At 39.9% G+C, this 17,195-nt stretch overlaps 1 protein-coding gene across 1 annotated transcript; it reads right to left on the reverse strand.

Annotated features, from left to right (window-relative positions):
- Positions 1-443: 443 nt before the first annotated feature.
- On the reverse strand, positions 444-9,364 carry ESM1 (endothelial cell specific molecule 1). Its single transcript, XM_009502896.2, has 3 exons — positions 8,458-9,364; positions 4,351-4,506; positions 444-2,476 (listed from the first exon to the last, which is right to left on the reverse strand). Exons 1-3 carry the CDS (start codon positions 8,780-8,782, stop codon positions 2,376-2,378), a joined length of 582 nt encoding a protein of 193 aa, XP_009501191.1. The 5' UTR covers positions 8,783-9,364; the 3' UTR covers positions 444-2,375.
- Between the last annotated feature and the right edge of the window lie 7,831 nt (positions 9,365-17,195).

Consider the following 17,195-nt stretch of genomic DNA (forward strand, 5'->3'; position numbering starts at 1 on the left):
GACTTGCCAGGCATGGTTCCACAGGTTACTCCTCTATCGTAAATCAAACAGTGCTGAGGAGTAGCAGTCTCTGCCCCAGGGCTACATGGTCTCTGGCATGATGGTGGCCTGGCCAGTAAAAGGACTCCCAAACCCTTCCTGCACTGGAGCTGGCCAGGGGCTGGCTGTGCCCAGTAGGCAGCCTGGATCCAGCCACCTTGTTTTGGAGGTGAAGACAATTGAATGGTAAAAGCACAAAAACCATTCTGGACATGGGCCACCACTCAGCTTCAGCAACGGAGAATTATCCCCAGCAAATTCACTAAAATAGATGCAGCCATTGTGAAACTGTTTCTGTGGATCTGAGAGCAAAACTGTGCCAAGTCTGCATGCACCATGGCTATGCCCTCACAAGCAGTCTTACTCTGTCATTAATGGATAGACACAATAGGCAGCGATACTTTCAGCTGTGTTTTTATTGAACAATAATAATCATATACATTTTAAAACCAACCAGCTTATTAGATTTACATTCAAGAACTCACAATGTCATTTATGACATTGTTGCAAAGTAGTAATAATATATGCAAATATTTACTACATTCTTTAAATAATTCTTTTCAGGCTGCTGAAGGACTGAGGGTTTGATCCTGCTTTCACTGAAATCAAGAAAAAATTACTTTTGATACCAGTAGATGAGAATCAATACACTTGCTTTAAATAGCCCAAGATAATATTGCTCCCTCTCAGACCTAAACATTCAATACAGATTAAGATGTGGTACATGCTAGTTTGAGATTTATGTTTATGTGTCTCCAGTTATCAGGATGAGAGAGCCTGCACTACCATACTGATGTTTGGATGTGTGCTGCTGTCATCGTCCTTTCCTTTCGTCCTAGAACAGCACTGTTCAGTGCTGCTTTCCCAAGAAAAAGCAGCCTGCTTCCACAAATGTTGGCTTTGGATCAAGATCTGGACTCTTTAAAGGCTTTGGAGTTTCTGTTGTTCATAGTTTTAAAAGTATGTTTTCAGATCCTGCACCAAACTTTATCTGCAGTACTGTGTGCTCCTTCTTTCACTGAAGTCACTGTCAAAGCTCACATTGATTTCAAAGGAAATAATCAATTCAAACCACATTTCCAGTGAGAGTCCTCTACGTCACGAGGCAGTTGCTAAACTCATGCAATCCAGGTTCACTCTGACACAGCTACATCAGTTTCTGTTATCTGAGGATCTGGTTGTTTCCAGGCATATTAGAAAACCCATTTCAGTGTGGATTTTTCTGTTACAAATATATCGTCCATTCTGGACTGAATGAGGGACTGACAGTTCCTGCAACACTCTAAGGTAGATAAATTATTCTCCTGGCTGAAATGGGACTACTTGCTCATGCCAGTAAATGAAGAACTGGGCACCAAAATGGTGTAGGATGTGGCTGCACTACCACTCACTGAGGGTCCAAGTCTTCCCTACTTTGGATCAGATGAACTCTCTGTAAGTCGCAGCTGGGCCACAGCCAGTGATGAAGGTGTAAAGTACAAGGGTCTGTTTGCTGGCCTCTAGCATTGGACCCACTCTTCCCCAAGAAATGCAGACGTCACCTTAACGGCACCAAAGTGGCTGCTCTATAAAAAGATATATATTTAAATAATGCTAAGCAGCTTATTTTGTTTGAGATCCCCATCTACAAATGTGTATAATTTACTAAGTTGCTTTTTCTCTATACAGAACTTAACTTTATAAATCCATCTCAATAAAGTACATGTCTGCAGTGTCAAGGCTAAGTTATTCACAATGTATAAACTGAAATGCTGGGTGTTTTCTCACTGAAGAAAGGTATTTATGTCCGAGGAATTGTCACCAAACTTCCAAAAACCAGAAAATTACTAATGACTAACGTTGGTTTATTTAATTCACACTGCTATGCTCCTACGTTATTATTATTTTTGTGATTCAGGGATGTTGCTTTCTATTCTGGGATTTGTTGATGTGTGTTTCTTTCACGTTGGCTCAACACCAATAGTTTCCGTCACCCAAACTGTCCACTGAATTCAGTAAGAGCTTTCCTGGCCTCAGGCTGCAAGAATGGGCCTCTGGCATTGTTTAAATGAGGAGGGTTGAATCATGTTGTTTTTTTAATATTACTATACATTCAGGAATCCACAACACATTTCTCTGTTCAAAATACTTATCAAAACAAATATCAAAAATCATATACACTGTACAGTCTATATTTAAGTAAACATTTTTCTCATGAAAAACAGAATCATAATTGGCCTTCAGAGGTTACATTTTCATATGCTATAGATCTACTTTGTTCTTAAAGTGTGTTGTTGCATACTCAATAATCTGTGAGAAATGTATTCACTTGAAAGTCTTATGAGTGTAAGTAAATATCAGCGAGGATTTAGCCATTTCATTACCGGAGAGCGAATAGCTTTCTCCTTAACGAATTCCTCTTTTACAGAATTGCCATCCCCTGATGCCATGTCATTCTCTGAAAATATACAAAAATAAAGGTGGATTTTGTGAAAATGAGAGAATTAAAATATTGTCCTGCAGCAATGTTCCTGCAATGTGCAGCAAATTCCCTGGTTTTGGGAATACTTCAGAAAAACCTTAGCTGACAAATCTTGCAGAAATCTCCTTGAATGCCTCCAATTATCTAGCTGCAAAATTTCTGCTAAATTATGGCATAAGCAAGATGTGTTTTCTAATAGTTTAAGCATAAGGCAGGTGATTTGAGTTTAGTTTCCAATTCTCACTGTAACACTCCAGTGTGACATGGGACCAAGTAGCACATCTTCAATAGCTATAGCAGCAAATTAAACATGCCTGGAGCTATTCTCTGACTGAGGCCAGCTGGTGTGGAGTAGCCTGGTGCATGCCACTAAACTCTCTTTCTCTCCAAAAAAAGGTAAAAGATATCCAGGTTGTCTACTGGAAATGGTCCCTGGCTGACACTGATTCCTGAGCAGTGGCTGGGGTTGTTTGGCACAGCTAGTTAGGCTGGGACAAAGCATGCTGTCCACTGCCATACTGTTTGACCATGAAGGTGGTCAAACTGCAATACACAGGAACATGCTCTGGCACTGTTAAAGTTATTAGGGTATATGTAGCTGTAATGTCTTTATGAAATACACGGGCCAGAAACTCACCTATTTAAAATACAGAAGCATTCACAGCTGGTTTACTTCATTCAGGATCTGTCCTATATGCTATAGCTACCTCTGAAGGCTACTATTAAACGAAATCCCATGTGACCATCCCATGCAGTACTACCCACAGTGTCTGTTGTCTAATTCCAGTGAGGGAACTCTGAGGACAGAAATCAGTGTGAAACCTCTGCACGGGTAAAAAACACCATTTGTTGCTAAGAGGTCAGGATCTCATCCTGGCTGGGATCAGACAAGTTACTAAACATTGAGGCCACAGAAGGTTTGGGACCAAAGGCAAGGGAGGGAGAGGAAAGGGGAGGAGGAACTGATGAAAACAGAATACCTGGGAAGATTTGGAATATAGGCTAGGTACAGAAAAAAGCAAGACAAGAATATTTTTCATGTTATTTCATCACCCTTGGTAATAAACAAAACCTGGAAAGGCAAAAGAGCACAATCATGTAGAAAAATACAAAAGGATCAGGAATGATCCATCTCAAAGTTTTTTCAAAAATCATTGTTCAGTCAAATATACTTCAGTATCATCAGGTTGAGAATAAAAGGGGAAGAAATTTTATTTCCAGCTTCAAAAACTTCAGTGATCTCTCCCTCCTGCCTCATAAAATGCTCCATTTTCTCATATGACTTTTTTTTTAAATTCTGGAAAGATCTAAAACAGGCTTCAGGCATACTCTTAAAGGTAAGAACTTATTCCAGAGATGCTGTGATAAATTACTAAAATAAAACACTTCATAAAATAGTTCATTGATACCTGAAAATGTATAAAGGTCTGTCTTCATGGAAAAATGATGTTATTTTTACCATATATTAGCTGACAGCAGTAAATGCAACCTAGCGAAATCCTGTTCTACGCAAAGTAGCTACATGGATCACATCTGAACTGACTAATGCAAATCCTAGCATAGCCTCCCATTGCACAGGTGATGTACTGCTAACACACACAACAGCTGCAAAGCATTTCACCCATGTTAGGATTTCAGAATGTTTTTACCATGTGTCACAGCTCACCTAATTCCTTGCCTTATGTTAAAGGAGCTGCCAATACAAAAAATAAATGTACCTTGTGTTGTTAGCTGTTTGCACAGCTCCACCAAAGTACACATCACTCAAACAGAGCGTACACAGTGTGGTAGTAGATCACGTACTGACCTACTTGATTTCTGCTAAAATCAACTTCCCCATGAATTCTTACCTGTGTGTGAAACTATTTTTCGTCGATTTGGAGGCTTTGAAGCAGACAGTTGAAAAAATGGGAACTTCAAACACTTCCCAGTTACTCTATCACAGATGCCAGAGGGACAGTTGCAGGTTTTCCTGCATTCCATTCCATACGTACCGTAGGGACACTCTGAAAAAAAGTAATATAGCAAAGCAGTCCTCAGTGATCCAAGTCAGCTGCCAGTGCTCTTAATAGCTGGTCTGCTTTCCTAAAAGTGGAAAACTTTTGAGTGGAGGTCAGCTAAACCTTAACTACAGGATTTCAGCATGCCAACTGCTTGTTACAAGTATTTTCCAGTTTTAAGAAACCTTGACACACATTATATATATAATTTCTTTTCCTATAACTTATTTACAATGTGCTATCAGTAATCTTTCTCTGAAACACTTGTTGTATTAAAATGTAAATTACAGGCAGTATGAATATGTAAGTATGCAATCATAGAGGATGTGGTTAAAGGATTAGCATTGGATTTAGAAAAGAAGAATACTTCAGAAAGCTCCTGAATTCATTGGGGCATGATATTATATGACTTACATAGCTGTCATGATTTGGAGCTGTAACCTATGGCTGGCACTGGGCTGCCTGCGGCAAGGGCCACTGCACAGAGGCTGTGTGGAGGCTGCCGCCCTGACCCTGAGGAGCTATCCAGCAAATGCACCCTCCGCCTGGAGACACTGCTGGCTCCTGGGGAATAGCCTTCCTCTGTGAGACAACTTCTCAGACAGTAAAGGCCTGCTGTCCCATGCCAGCCAGCAAAGAGTTCGCCTACATTTCCAGCCTGAAGAGTGAGCATGCTCTAAAGGGATCACTGGCACTAAGGCAGCTCCCTGGTTATACTGCATCTGATCACATACTGCCCCAATTCAAATCTCCCATCCCTGAGCAAGCTTGTAGAGGAGCGCCAAAGGGCAGCTGTCAGGATGGGACAAAATGTTTTTAAAAAAAAATTAAGTCAGGTACAGAGGATTTGCCCCATCCCATAGCTGGCACATATCGCACGCTGCATCATATAATTTCCCACCAGGTTTAAACTTGGGATCACAGCCCTCGTCTTCCTCTGCCTTGCTGTTGAACAGGATACCTTTCCAGGACCAGAGCTGAAGAGTTGGAGACATGGAAAATCCAGGTCAAATATCCTCTTTCCAAACCCCCAAAACAAGAGATCATCCCAAGAGAAAGGATGTCCCAGGAGAAAGGTCTTTATGCTTAGGCTGTTCTTGCCAACCTAGAGTGCATGGTCACCTTAAATGGCAAGTCCTGAGAGTTTCCTGTTCAACTCCTAAGGGCACGTGAATGACCATTCAGGGCTGGACCAAGGATCCATCCAGCCCAGGCTCTCACAAAACACTTAAGAAAGATGACCACCATAATCACAAATGATACTTCCCCCCTCATGTTCTCCCCCTTTTTCAGCTCTGGGACCTCCTGAAACAGATGTAGTATCTCTGCATACAACGCCCCACAGGAAGATTATCCTTCTCAATTTGTCCAGTTTCCTCTTGAATCAAGGCAAATATTTATTTTTGCCGTACAGCCTAGGCTATCTGAAAATCAGACTAATGCCCAAAATGAAACTAACATTTTACAGTTCTCTGCATGCCCAGTGGATATGCTTTTGTAAATGAAAAGCACAGTGAAATCAACCAATTCCCTGCTAGAGACCACACAGTGAATCCCTCCAGCCTGGAGGACCTCACTGAGCTTCACCATACTCCCCTTCCCAAGCAAGGACACTCTTTGATCTGCTGTTTGTCCAACAAAAACAAAATCCAGCCAAATCAAAACAGGTTTTGTGCGCACAATCCTCCCGGAGGGACAAGCTGAGAGCACACACCACATGGAGCATCAATCTGCCCACTGCAGGTGCTCAGCTGCTGAGCCCAGAGAGGTGGGATGCAAAGCTGTGCACAACTGCATGGAAAAAAGTCTGAGCCCAAAGCACTTGGCTCAATGTGGAATAATCCTTGCATTGATGCTGCTCTTCAGATTTGACAAAACGGAGATCTGAGTCAACTTTGCTGTTAGAAGATTTTGTTGAGCAGGAGCCTGCTCCTAAATAAATTACAGTTAGCTCCCAGTGATCTAAGGGAATCAAGAGCCGGTTCTTTACTGTGACAGACCTCAGGTTTAGAAAGTATTTACTAACAAAAGTGCAGAGTACCAGTATTCCTTAGTCTGTTTTGGACAAGAATGACATTGCTACTGACAATAATATGATGCACTCATAATACTAAAAGTACCCCAAAAATCACTCTGAAACATATACTGTCCATGTTTCACCCATTTTAGAAATCAGAAACTGAAGAACAGAGATTTCAGGTAATTTTTCCACAACTTCAGAGTAAACCAGCTGCAGGCAACCAGAAAGAATTTAGCTATCCTGACTCTGCAAATTATTACAAACATGGAAGTTACTAAAATGAGCAACTGATAAAATGAGTGATCTGGTATCATAGCTATAAATGGATGTATAAAATAACAACACTTGGACCCATACTTTGCCTGATAAAATTCACATATATACTGAAAGAGGTTGTTCTATCTCTGAGCCAAGATAAAAAAAGAAAAATAATTAGAAATTACGTAAATAATGTTTAATGCAAGTAAATATATGGGGAATATAAGCCTTAAATGCCAGCTTACAACTCTAAGTCAAGATATGGCTTTATTGAAATTAATAACAGTTTTTCCACTGACTCACTGGAAAACAAAGAAAAAAATTTACTTTATATTTTCTGCAGTGTTTCCGAGATTCAGCTACAGGAATTCAGATCTCATGTCCCCCAGTGTTTCTTTTTTCCCATTTGAAGGGTACTATTGCAAAGAAATTCCTATGAGGACAGTGAAAAGTATATAATCATTCAAAGGAACCGTTAAAAGAATTACAGATGGTTTCTTGCACTGCAATAATTTTTAATAAACTGAAGGTCAATCAACTATCTCAGTAAAATGCTTTTCTAGTGGGTACACCAAAGATATTAACTTTATGTGTAATTTCTAGTCTTTAGAAATAAAAGTAGTATTTGGGGTTTCACCCTCAAACATGCACATGAATTTGGTTCTAAATACCAATATAAATGTGTGCTGTATGTGAGTCAGCCTGAATTATTTTTGCAGCATCTGGTTCTAAGTCATTACTTTAACTAGGCTATTAATACTCCTGATATTTAACTGCCAAGACATCTCCATTTTTAAGGAAGTTATTCAAAGGCATACCTGTATCTACTTACTGAAGTGGTACATGAACACAGGAAAACTCACTGCATTCATACTTTGCAAAACCCTTTCTTAAAATTATTTCTTTTAAAAACTTTCATCCTACTTCTTAGTAATTTAATGCCTCCTCTCCTTTTAAAGATTCTCCTTTTTGCATTATGTGAGGACAGCTCTTAAAAATGCCAGTATGTGACTAAAGAAATCAGCATGCAGCATACCTGGAATAAGCTGGGAGCAGTGGCTGGCTGCTCATCTCACAGTCAGCTCCTGTTCTGTTATTCCCATCTTTCAGGCAGGGTATCTGCCTCCCCTGACCACATCCCCAGGGTAGCTGAGCACCTCAAAGGCAGGACTGAATTAAACATGACAACATCCCCAGGTGCTCAGGCAGTGCTGTTATCTCCATCTCCCAGACCCCAGAGAGAGCACCTGGTCCCTGGGCAGGCAGCTGGCAGTGAACCTCACCCCAAGGAGAGCCCAGCAGGGGCAGAGACCCTGTGACAAGGTTGAACTCACAAGATTAAAGTCTTTTCAGTTTATGGAAAGCCATCTACCAAATCAGCGGAAGGATCAGGACTTGTGCCTGGGTCTCCAAGACCCAATTAAAAATCTCATACCCGAGCACACCCCATCTGTATTTGCTTAGATATGTCCCCAAGTCTACACAGCATTCTCACATTAATAACCCTGTCCCACCTACATGAAACACCTTTTAATTCCAGCAGGTATTTTTCACTTTCTTTTTGGCTAAGGGCTGAGCTGGAAAAATCTCGTTTTAGACCTTTCAAGCAGGAGGCAAGCTCTATATGTAGGTTGCTGACAAACTGCCACAGTGGGTGCATGCAAAGTGAATATTGTTACCTTTGCAGATACCAAATTCATCACCAAAGTCATCCTCCTCAGTGTAAAACTGGCACTTCAGCCCAGGACCACACTTGACACCATCCATACCCGAGACCGTACGATAGCAAGTCTCCCCCAGAGCAGCTGCACACACTCTGCAACAGCCACAGTCATCCAGCACCGTTCGCTTACAGCGCAAGGTACTTTTGCATGCGTTACTGTCACAGGGCTCGGGACAATCTACTGCATATTTCGCACTCCAAGCAGTTCCAGCGTGCACGGGCATCAGGACGAGCGTGAGAAAGAGGAAGCCCTTCATGTCTTGCAGGGGTAAATGCTCCATCCCAAAGAGGAGGCTTTAATGCTCAGCCTGCTGGTGCCTTGTGCCGAGGGAAGCAGCAGTACAGAATCCAAAGTGGTAGCTGCACACATCAGCCTACAAGTTTATGAGCTTTATACAGTGTGTTGCCCACATGCTGCACCGTCGTCAGCTTCCTCAATCCGGCAGCGTTGCTCCTGCCAGCCTCCCTTGTTTCAGTTTATGAAATCCAGGATGAAGGTTGGATTAGCACTCTGCTGCCATCCAGGAATTGAAAAGCCTGAGCTGATGTAATCTGTTATGTTTAGTTGGTTGTTTTGCATGAGGACTAAAAACTCTCTCACATCCGTCTCAACTGCTCAAGGACGTCTGCCAAAAGAAAAAAAAAAATCCACACACAACCAAAAAAAAAAAACAAACCAAAAAAAACGAAACCCCAGCCCCGAGTAGGTTGCATACCTTCCTGCAGGACAGAGATTGCTCTGACACAGGGCACACTACTGACAGGACAGCTCTGCCTCACTAACACAGCTCATGCAGCCAAAAGAAAATCACACTGAATCATCTCACTGCTGAAAGAATAATCTTTAAAAGAATAAATCTTTGCTTTCCCCTTTGAGAGGATGTGGACAGTTACTTTAAGAAACAAAGTGAGATCATGCCATTTAACAGTCGAGCTGAGATGTTTCAGTAGTGTTTTTCCTGCCTGCATTGAAATGGTACTTTTTAATCTGTATTTAGGTGGAGGTGAATTAAATATTTCACTCAAAGATTACTGCTAGAACTAAAAACAGGTCAGACAGGAACAAGCATTTTGTGGGATCTTCCACAGGAAATTCAGAATGATCAATGAGCTCCGCCGACCTCACAACCAAAGGGGGAAATCCCCATCCATCACCAGCGCCATCTGCACAGCCTTTGTGTGGATCCAGGGGAGCTGATCATCCTCTCTCCTTTGTGCCACTTCTATGCTGGTCAAGTTCTATGGGATGCCTTGATGTTGCTCTTCAATTAAATAATTGTAAATAAACAGAATATAAGTCTCAATTTTCCCCATCCTCCCTCTTAGACTTTATTCATGCTGCCAGAGCCTTGACAAGAAATAGCAAACAACCAGGGTTCAGTGAAACAGATGAACCACCAGAGAGAGACATTTCTGCTTTAGAGAAAGATCTACAGGAAAGGAAGGAAGGAATCAAGATAGCCATAAATAAATCTCTGAATACCAAGAGTTGCTGCCACTGAAGTTAGTGGGAACTGAATCAATCTAAATTTGTATGTGACCAGCTTGACATCTGGGGATCTTGTATCTCAAGTGGGCTGAGGACACTGCCAGTAGGCTGCCAAATAAAACGAAGGGTTATAATGGAAATACAGGAAAGCAGGAAAGCTTTTTCTTCCTGAATACAAATGTGAATTGATAGACCCAAACCAAAATGCTTAACTATTCTCTCTTGTGAAGAAGATGAGAAAATCAGCATACTGTATGTTGCATTTGGGTAGGTTGTTCATATACTTCTGGTATTTGTGGGTATAAGAACCTGGATAGCATAGCATAGCATTGCATAACTGAGAAAGAGAAGCACAGAGAAAGAGAAGAGGAAGAAAAGCACAGAGAAGCAAAGGAAATGGAATGGAAGGAAAAAGAGAAGAGAAGAGAAGAGAAGAGAAGAGAAGAGAAGAGAAGAGAAGAGAAGAGAAGAGAAGAGAAGAGAAGAGAAGAGAAGAGAAGAGAAGAGAAGAGAAGAGAAGAGAAGAGAAGAGAAGAGAAGAGAAGAGAAGAGAAGAGAAGAGAAGAGAAGAGAAGAGAAGAGAAGAGAAGAGAAGAGAAGAGAAGAGAAGAGAAGAGAAGAGAAGAGAAGAGAAGAGAAGAGAAGAGCCTACTATGTTTAATACATGTCAAAGGGAGACTACACTCAAGCAAATATTTGCAGGAGTCTGTCTTATACAGTATGTAACTACTCAAAATACCGTTCTTGTAATCACAGTTGCCAGCGGGCAGATGTTTACGTGCACTAGCTCATGCCTGTTTTCACATGTAATCTTGCACCAATCAGTGAGTTTAAAGTGTAATAATTAAAGCATTAGGCTGAAGTCTTGTATAAACCAACAAAGTGCTGTTAGTAGCCATGAGGTGACAGCAATTAGTAGTAGGCAACTTCTTATTCAAAATCCAATGCAACTAGCCTCTGGGAAGTGAAGGAAATACTGCAAACCTGGAAGTGAAGATTGCAGCTAAAAACTGAGGAGGAATGAAAGTGCAAGGTTATAATGAGCAGATAAATTAGAAATGGATATACTATCCCTGACCCCATCATAACTACAACAGGAAAAAGCTGCTTTTAAAAAAAAAAACCAACCCAACATCTCCCCTATAGTTCACAGGTCAGCAGAGTGGTGTAAATCACTGCCCCTTTCTGCTGGCATAAGCTTCAATTAAAATTGACATTGGTTTATATTAATACATCAGGCTGTAACCTGTGGGGCTCAGGAGCCTATGTAAAACCCACTGGGCAATCGGTCTCTCAGTAGGAGATACAGGCTAAGTTCAATCAGAGGGCCAGAAAGAACAGCTAAGGGCTGCAACCATTTCAGTCCCCTAGCCAAATCTGCTCATAAAGGTGAAATAGCCCAAAGAAGCAGGTTGCATACTTAGTGCATGAGACTTCGCAGGTCTGCAGCAGTAAGGAGCAGGAAAGTTCTCCCTTAAGTCCCTCCCTTAAGTATTCCTTAGGTTAATTCACACCTGCCCTAAATTCATACTTGCTTGCTTACTCAGGGGAGATAATAGAGGAGTGTGCAGAGCCATCCACACATGAACTTAGGCATTTATTGCTGGTAGTAAACACCAGCTGGTAAATCTTGTTCTATAAATATATTTAGGAAATGCTCCTTGTATAAAACACCAAACAAAATCTGAAAGGGCTGCATTTCACGTCTGGGTTTCTCACAGGGAAAATGTCCTAGGGAGATGATAAATAAAAAAATTACACACAGATGTGGTGAGGAAAAGAAATCATAAAAGAAATCAGCACACTCCCCTAGCAACTAGCCAATATTATTTGGAATAAGATGGAAACTGTATTCTGTGCTTGGAGCTAGAAGCCAAAGTAAATTATTACAATGGATCAAAAAATACATGTAATGGAAGAAAACAATATGAACAGATAGAGGTCTGGCTTATACATGAATATTGTGGAGGAAATAATGATACTATGATCTTCCAATGTCCACTGATTAAGTAGTGAAATAAAGCCAATGTCACTCCCTGTGGTTTTAATGTTTCTTTGTTGTTTTACCTTTTGAATCCATCAAGCTTTTCTTTCCAATGCACAGTTTGATCCTGTGAAGCCCTGAACTGAGCTCTCCCTGAAACTGGTGCAACAGAAATTCATGAAGCTTCTCAAGCTATCAACAGCAGAAAATTTGGCACCATTATTTAACTTGTGGTATAAATATACTTTAAATGTGGAAGATTTTCTGGATCAGATCAGATTGGAGGTATTTTTTTTTCCAAATTTACAGTATAAATTGTCTTCATTCCAGTTTACATTGTAATTACATCACCATATATAATGTTTGGCATTCCTTCTAGAAGCAGAAAATGTTTCAAACCTTAGGTTCAATGCTTTACAGGAAACTGAGCAATTACTGGTTTAGTATCAGTAAGCTGTGAACTGTGTTTCCATCTGAATACTTCAGAGCACAAATTTTCTAGTTCTTTTGCAAATAATCTATTTCTCAAGCGAAAGCATCTGTGTGGGGGGTCTTGAGGTTGTATTTATGCCCTCTAAAAACTTTGACCCCAACTGTTAAATATTCCCATGAAATTACATACCTCATGATACATGATTAATCTGTGCTAATACATAGGACTCATCTATTCATTAGGCCAATACTCTTAAGGCTGTGCTCATTTTACTCTTTAGATAGAGAGAGTATCATTCATTTCATTTCTTCTAAACTGAAGCATTCTGGCCACTGTCATTATCCAGTCTTCTGAAAATTTAAAGTTAGGATAAGCAGGAAGCATTAATATCTCCTTAAATATGGGAAAAGGTTTAATACATTACCCTTGTTGCTCATTTCCAAAAGGCAGTCCCTAAACTAAAAATATGTTACCACACATTCCTGAATGATCCAAACTTTTCCCAGGCTTCCTTTACAAAAAGCCATAGGCACAATGCTATATGAGAAGCAAAGATTCAAAGGGAAGCACCGAAAGGAAGCTGAGCTGCAAAGTCCAGAAATAGGAAGTAAAAGATAAGAATCAGGAAAGTGAGATAGCAGCAAGGACTCCCCTTTGTATGATTTCTTTTCTTGTATCTTTTCCATGAATTGCTAATTACTCTTTGTTTCCACTGTAATGTGGCAACTCAACTTCACTCTGATAAAAATAGATGCTTTGGGACACTTCCTACTTGCTGAAGGCAAGAGGTGTTTACATCCTTTCTCCGGGCAGACCAGGTGCTACACAGAGAACTGGGTAGGCTGGCTGCCTATGCACAGACCTCAGGAGCTACTACAGAAATGACTGGGTAAGTCGGGGTTATCTGCAGAGAGCCTCAGGAACTAGAGCCATAGCTTGTTAAGAGCATATTCAAAATATACTTGCCCTTAACGCCACATACCAATATCTCGCATGTCCAGCCTGGGAGCTGGAAGACAAACTGACTGCACATAAATTCTGCTCTGAGTTTCTTCCCTCAGACCTATGATCTGCGTAGCACAAACCACTGTCTTTCCCTCAATGAATTCATTAATCGGGTCAAATCATTCTACTGTGCTTAGAGAAGGTGTTCAAGAGACAAAAAAAACATCACAGAGTGGTGGGAAAGCTCTTCTACATGGCAATAGGGGTCAATTTTCTCCAAGGCAGGCAAGTTTGGGTTTTTAACACACAATAAACAGGTAGCTGATATAAGTGGGGAAAATTATGAAAAAATAGGTTGTGATTCCATTATGCTGAAGTCTTTTTTCTGCTCCTTTCAAATCATCTACATTTTGAAAGGAAGAAAGGACTTTCAGTGCCCAGCACCTCTAAGATCTATATTACAGGATTTCTTAAAAGTACGAGAAAGACACATACCTTCTCTGTACTTCAGAAAATTTACTTCTCTGAATATGATGCTAAACTTGACTGATCACTCACACACAGCCCAAACCAATGGTCTGCCTTCAGACCACCCCCCACCTTATCAATAGTTTTGTCAGTAGCTGTTTCTTTGTGAGACTTTTTGGTCAGAGGAATCTAAATCACCCTGATGAACTTATAGGTCCACTTCAGAAAAAAAAAAAATAGGCTTTCCACACAGAAAAATATCTCCACTATTTTTCACAGTTATTGATGTTCAGCCATTCCCCTCCACACCCCCACCCTCCCCCACTTGTGCAGAATCTCAAAAGTGCACCATTTGGTTTTCAAATCCTAGGTCTATATTGTAGAATAAGATATTTTAGAATTGGTGCAGAGCATCCTTTTACTTGCAACTCAAGCTGATTTTGATCTCTGCTCTTTAAGAAAAAAAAGGTGACATCTCTTTAGACACTTCTGGGAGTAGAACCATATCTTACATATTAATATGATTTCTACTTTTCTCTACTAAAATGTGGTTTTGAAAACCTTGTTGTGATTAAGCAGTAGTGCTATTGCCTACAACATTTCTGCAAAAGTTTTATCTTTGCTTTATATATAGTTCAGACTTGACTAAGTAGCTATTTCCTGTAATGAATGACAAAGCTATTAAAAGCTCAGCTCTTGTTCTTGATGGGTTGCTAACAAGAAAATCTCTGATCATATGTGTGAAATGTTGAGTTGTTTGAGCTTGGGATAGGTGTCCTCATGAGCTAGTATTTCCATGTATTCTTTGCAATATCGCCAGGATAATAACCTTTCCATTGGCAGAGAAAAACAATTTTAATTAATTCATTCAGATAAGCAGAATGATTAAATTTATATCAACCATCACTTTTCTTTAAGAAGAAATCTCTCTTCCTTTTCATAAGTACCCATCTTGAAGCATAAATACTTTTCAGAAAATTAGATGATTCCAGAAAGGCCATAAGAGAACTTCAGCATCTCCTAGGTAATAAAACTTCAGGGAAGAGCCAGCCAAAGGCTGAAAGGAGTAAGGACACCGATGGGAACTATTCCGCAGTTTTACACACACTTTCTTTCCTTCTTCTTTCTGGCTTCTCTCTGCCACACAATGTCTCCAGCTCACACTTAGTCCTCATTATGCTGTTTTTCTTCACTGCTGACAATTTCATCTCTTTATTTAAATGTCCACTTTCTGTCTGATTTATATGCAGCTTTATTCTTTGCAAGTCTAGTTATGCCACGCACAAAACATACCCTAAAAATAAGAGTGGAACAAGACTGTACCCCTTCAGCCCACCTTTATTGCTTTCTCTTTTTCACAGTCCTCACACTCTGTCCATCTCGTGTATTCAGACTGAAGCCTTTTTGAAACTGGGCTAACTGGTGCAGAGTCACCTTCAAGGAGAATTTTGACAGTTGGTCTTCAGGCATTTCTATGCTATATGCAATTGGTATTGAATTCAGTGAACAGGTTTGGACACAAATTAAATTAATATCTTGGCTTCCATGAAAAGACACACCAGTCTAGGCCTCCCAGAACAATACACTAGGAGGGACCTAGCACAGGCCCAGTTGTTTCCCCAAGTCATCAATATGACCTTCACGCATGCACATACTTCTTACATCCTTTGTCCCTTGCCTCATCAATCATATGGCTGCATTTTCAAATATTTGAATATTTTTTTTGCTGGGGTACATGTATTATGGGTGAACACTGACCACAATGACATAAATACTTTTCTGCTCATTTCAGTGGGGCCAGGATTTCAAACAATATTTTCAATGTGTTATGATCTTCTCTGCTGTAAAGAAACCAAAGCCAGTTCAAAGCTTTTTGAGTGTGTGTTTTTAGTTAGAGTAAGGACAATAAAGTTTGCAAACAAGCTCTAATTAGAAAGCAACGAGGAGTAACAGCTACATATCGCCTGTGTGTCATTAAGCAACAAAGCTGCCAGAAAGCTTAGAATTATAAGACATAAACTGAAAAACAGCCTAATCACTTCCAAATCTGTTTTAGCTCATATCTCATTATTTTCAACTTTCTTAATATATTGATAAAAGAGGTCTTATAACTAAGCAGTGTTACAAGTGCAGAACACAACCTTGTGTTCTTACTCAGAAATTTTATAATTTATACACATCTATAAATTCTCTCAGCATATTTGAGAGAATGAAGCAAAATTTGATTACTTATATTGCTTTTTTATTTTGCTCATAGATAAAACTTAATTGTTTGATCAAAAACTTGATGTTAATTTTCAGTCATTTAATGAAATACCCAGAAGCTTAATCATTAAGACAAATGCCTAAAAAAAAATCAGTAAATTATTCAAAGGTGCAGCTATTTTCCCACATTACGAAACTGGCAGACTGTTTATGTGATTTCTCCATACTGGCATATTTTTCTTCTCTTTTGCTTTACCTTCTGAATTACCATAAACTGACCATGGGGGTTTTTAGATGTTTCCTGTCCTTAATAGAATAAACTATTTAAGCAAGCAGAATTTCTGAAATACTTCACATTCACATACACTTTCTTAGATGATTTAATTAAAATCAGATATTACTGCTCAGCCCCCAGACCTATGTTCTAATTGCCCCCCATGTTGTGTTAAGGATCCTCTTCACTGTGCCAGGGGTTGGCCTATAATGTTGTAAACTATGAATTATGGCCAGGTGCCGGGTAAGTATCTCATCCTGCCTGTCAAGAAGCTGCAAAGGGACCAAAAGGAAGGTCACCTACAGGTTTTTGTTGACAGTATGTGTATGCCCCAGAGTTTAATTAGTGAAAGCCACATCACTATCAGTGTAGTCCATTGCCATTTGAAAATGTAACAGGTTTTGCAGACACACTAGTCCAGAGCTTCCTTTTCTTGTCATGCAGCTGCTTTAAAAGCAGGGTAACAAGGGGGCTGAAAAGATGTGTGATGCATCTTTATTTATGACAGCTTGAGACAGGGATGTTTCAGGAAGCCTGGACAACACATCCTGGTAGGTAACATCTTCTAGATGGTTTCAAGATAACCTAAACCAACAACCATGTGCCATGTATTCATTTAAATTGAAAGGGTTAATTAAATATTCATGACTAGCATTTTTTATGACAGCAGTGATAAAAAGTGAGTTAAGTAACTTTTTTTTTCTTTTACTGGTGTCACTGTTTTAATTATTGCCTATCTTACTTTTCTATGTGGCTGCATAGAGGTTTGATATTTTATCAAAATAAAGGTTTTGTGAGAGCATGTTAATAGGGCAAAGTCTCTTTCTTTTTAGAAACAAATGTACATAAGATTGAACCCTGTGAAACTCCGTTGTTTATACATTAAATCTAAACTG

This window comes from Phalacrocorax carbo, chromosome Z, assembly GCF_963921805.1.
Source record: "Phalacrocorax carbo chromosome Z, bPhaCar2.1, whole genome shotgun sequence".
Lineage (NCBI taxonomy): Eukaryota > Metazoa > Chordata > Aves > Suliformes > Phalacrocoracidae > Phalacrocorax > Phalacrocorax carbo.

Excerpts from the sequence above, each read along its gene's own strand:
- ESM1 (XM_009502896.2), bottom strand. The coding sequence starts at position 8,782 with ATGGAGCATTTACCCCTGCAAGACATGAAGGGCTTCCTCTTTCTCACG. Across the intron at positions 4,507-8,457 it reads TGAATTTGGTATCTGCAAAG|AGTGTCCCTACGGTACGTAT; the intron begins GTAACAATATTC and ends ACTTTTTTTCAG. Across the intron at positions 2,477-4,350 it reads AAAAATAGTTTCACACACAG|AGAATGACATGGCATCAGGG; the intron begins GTAAGAATTCAT and ends GTATATTTTCAG.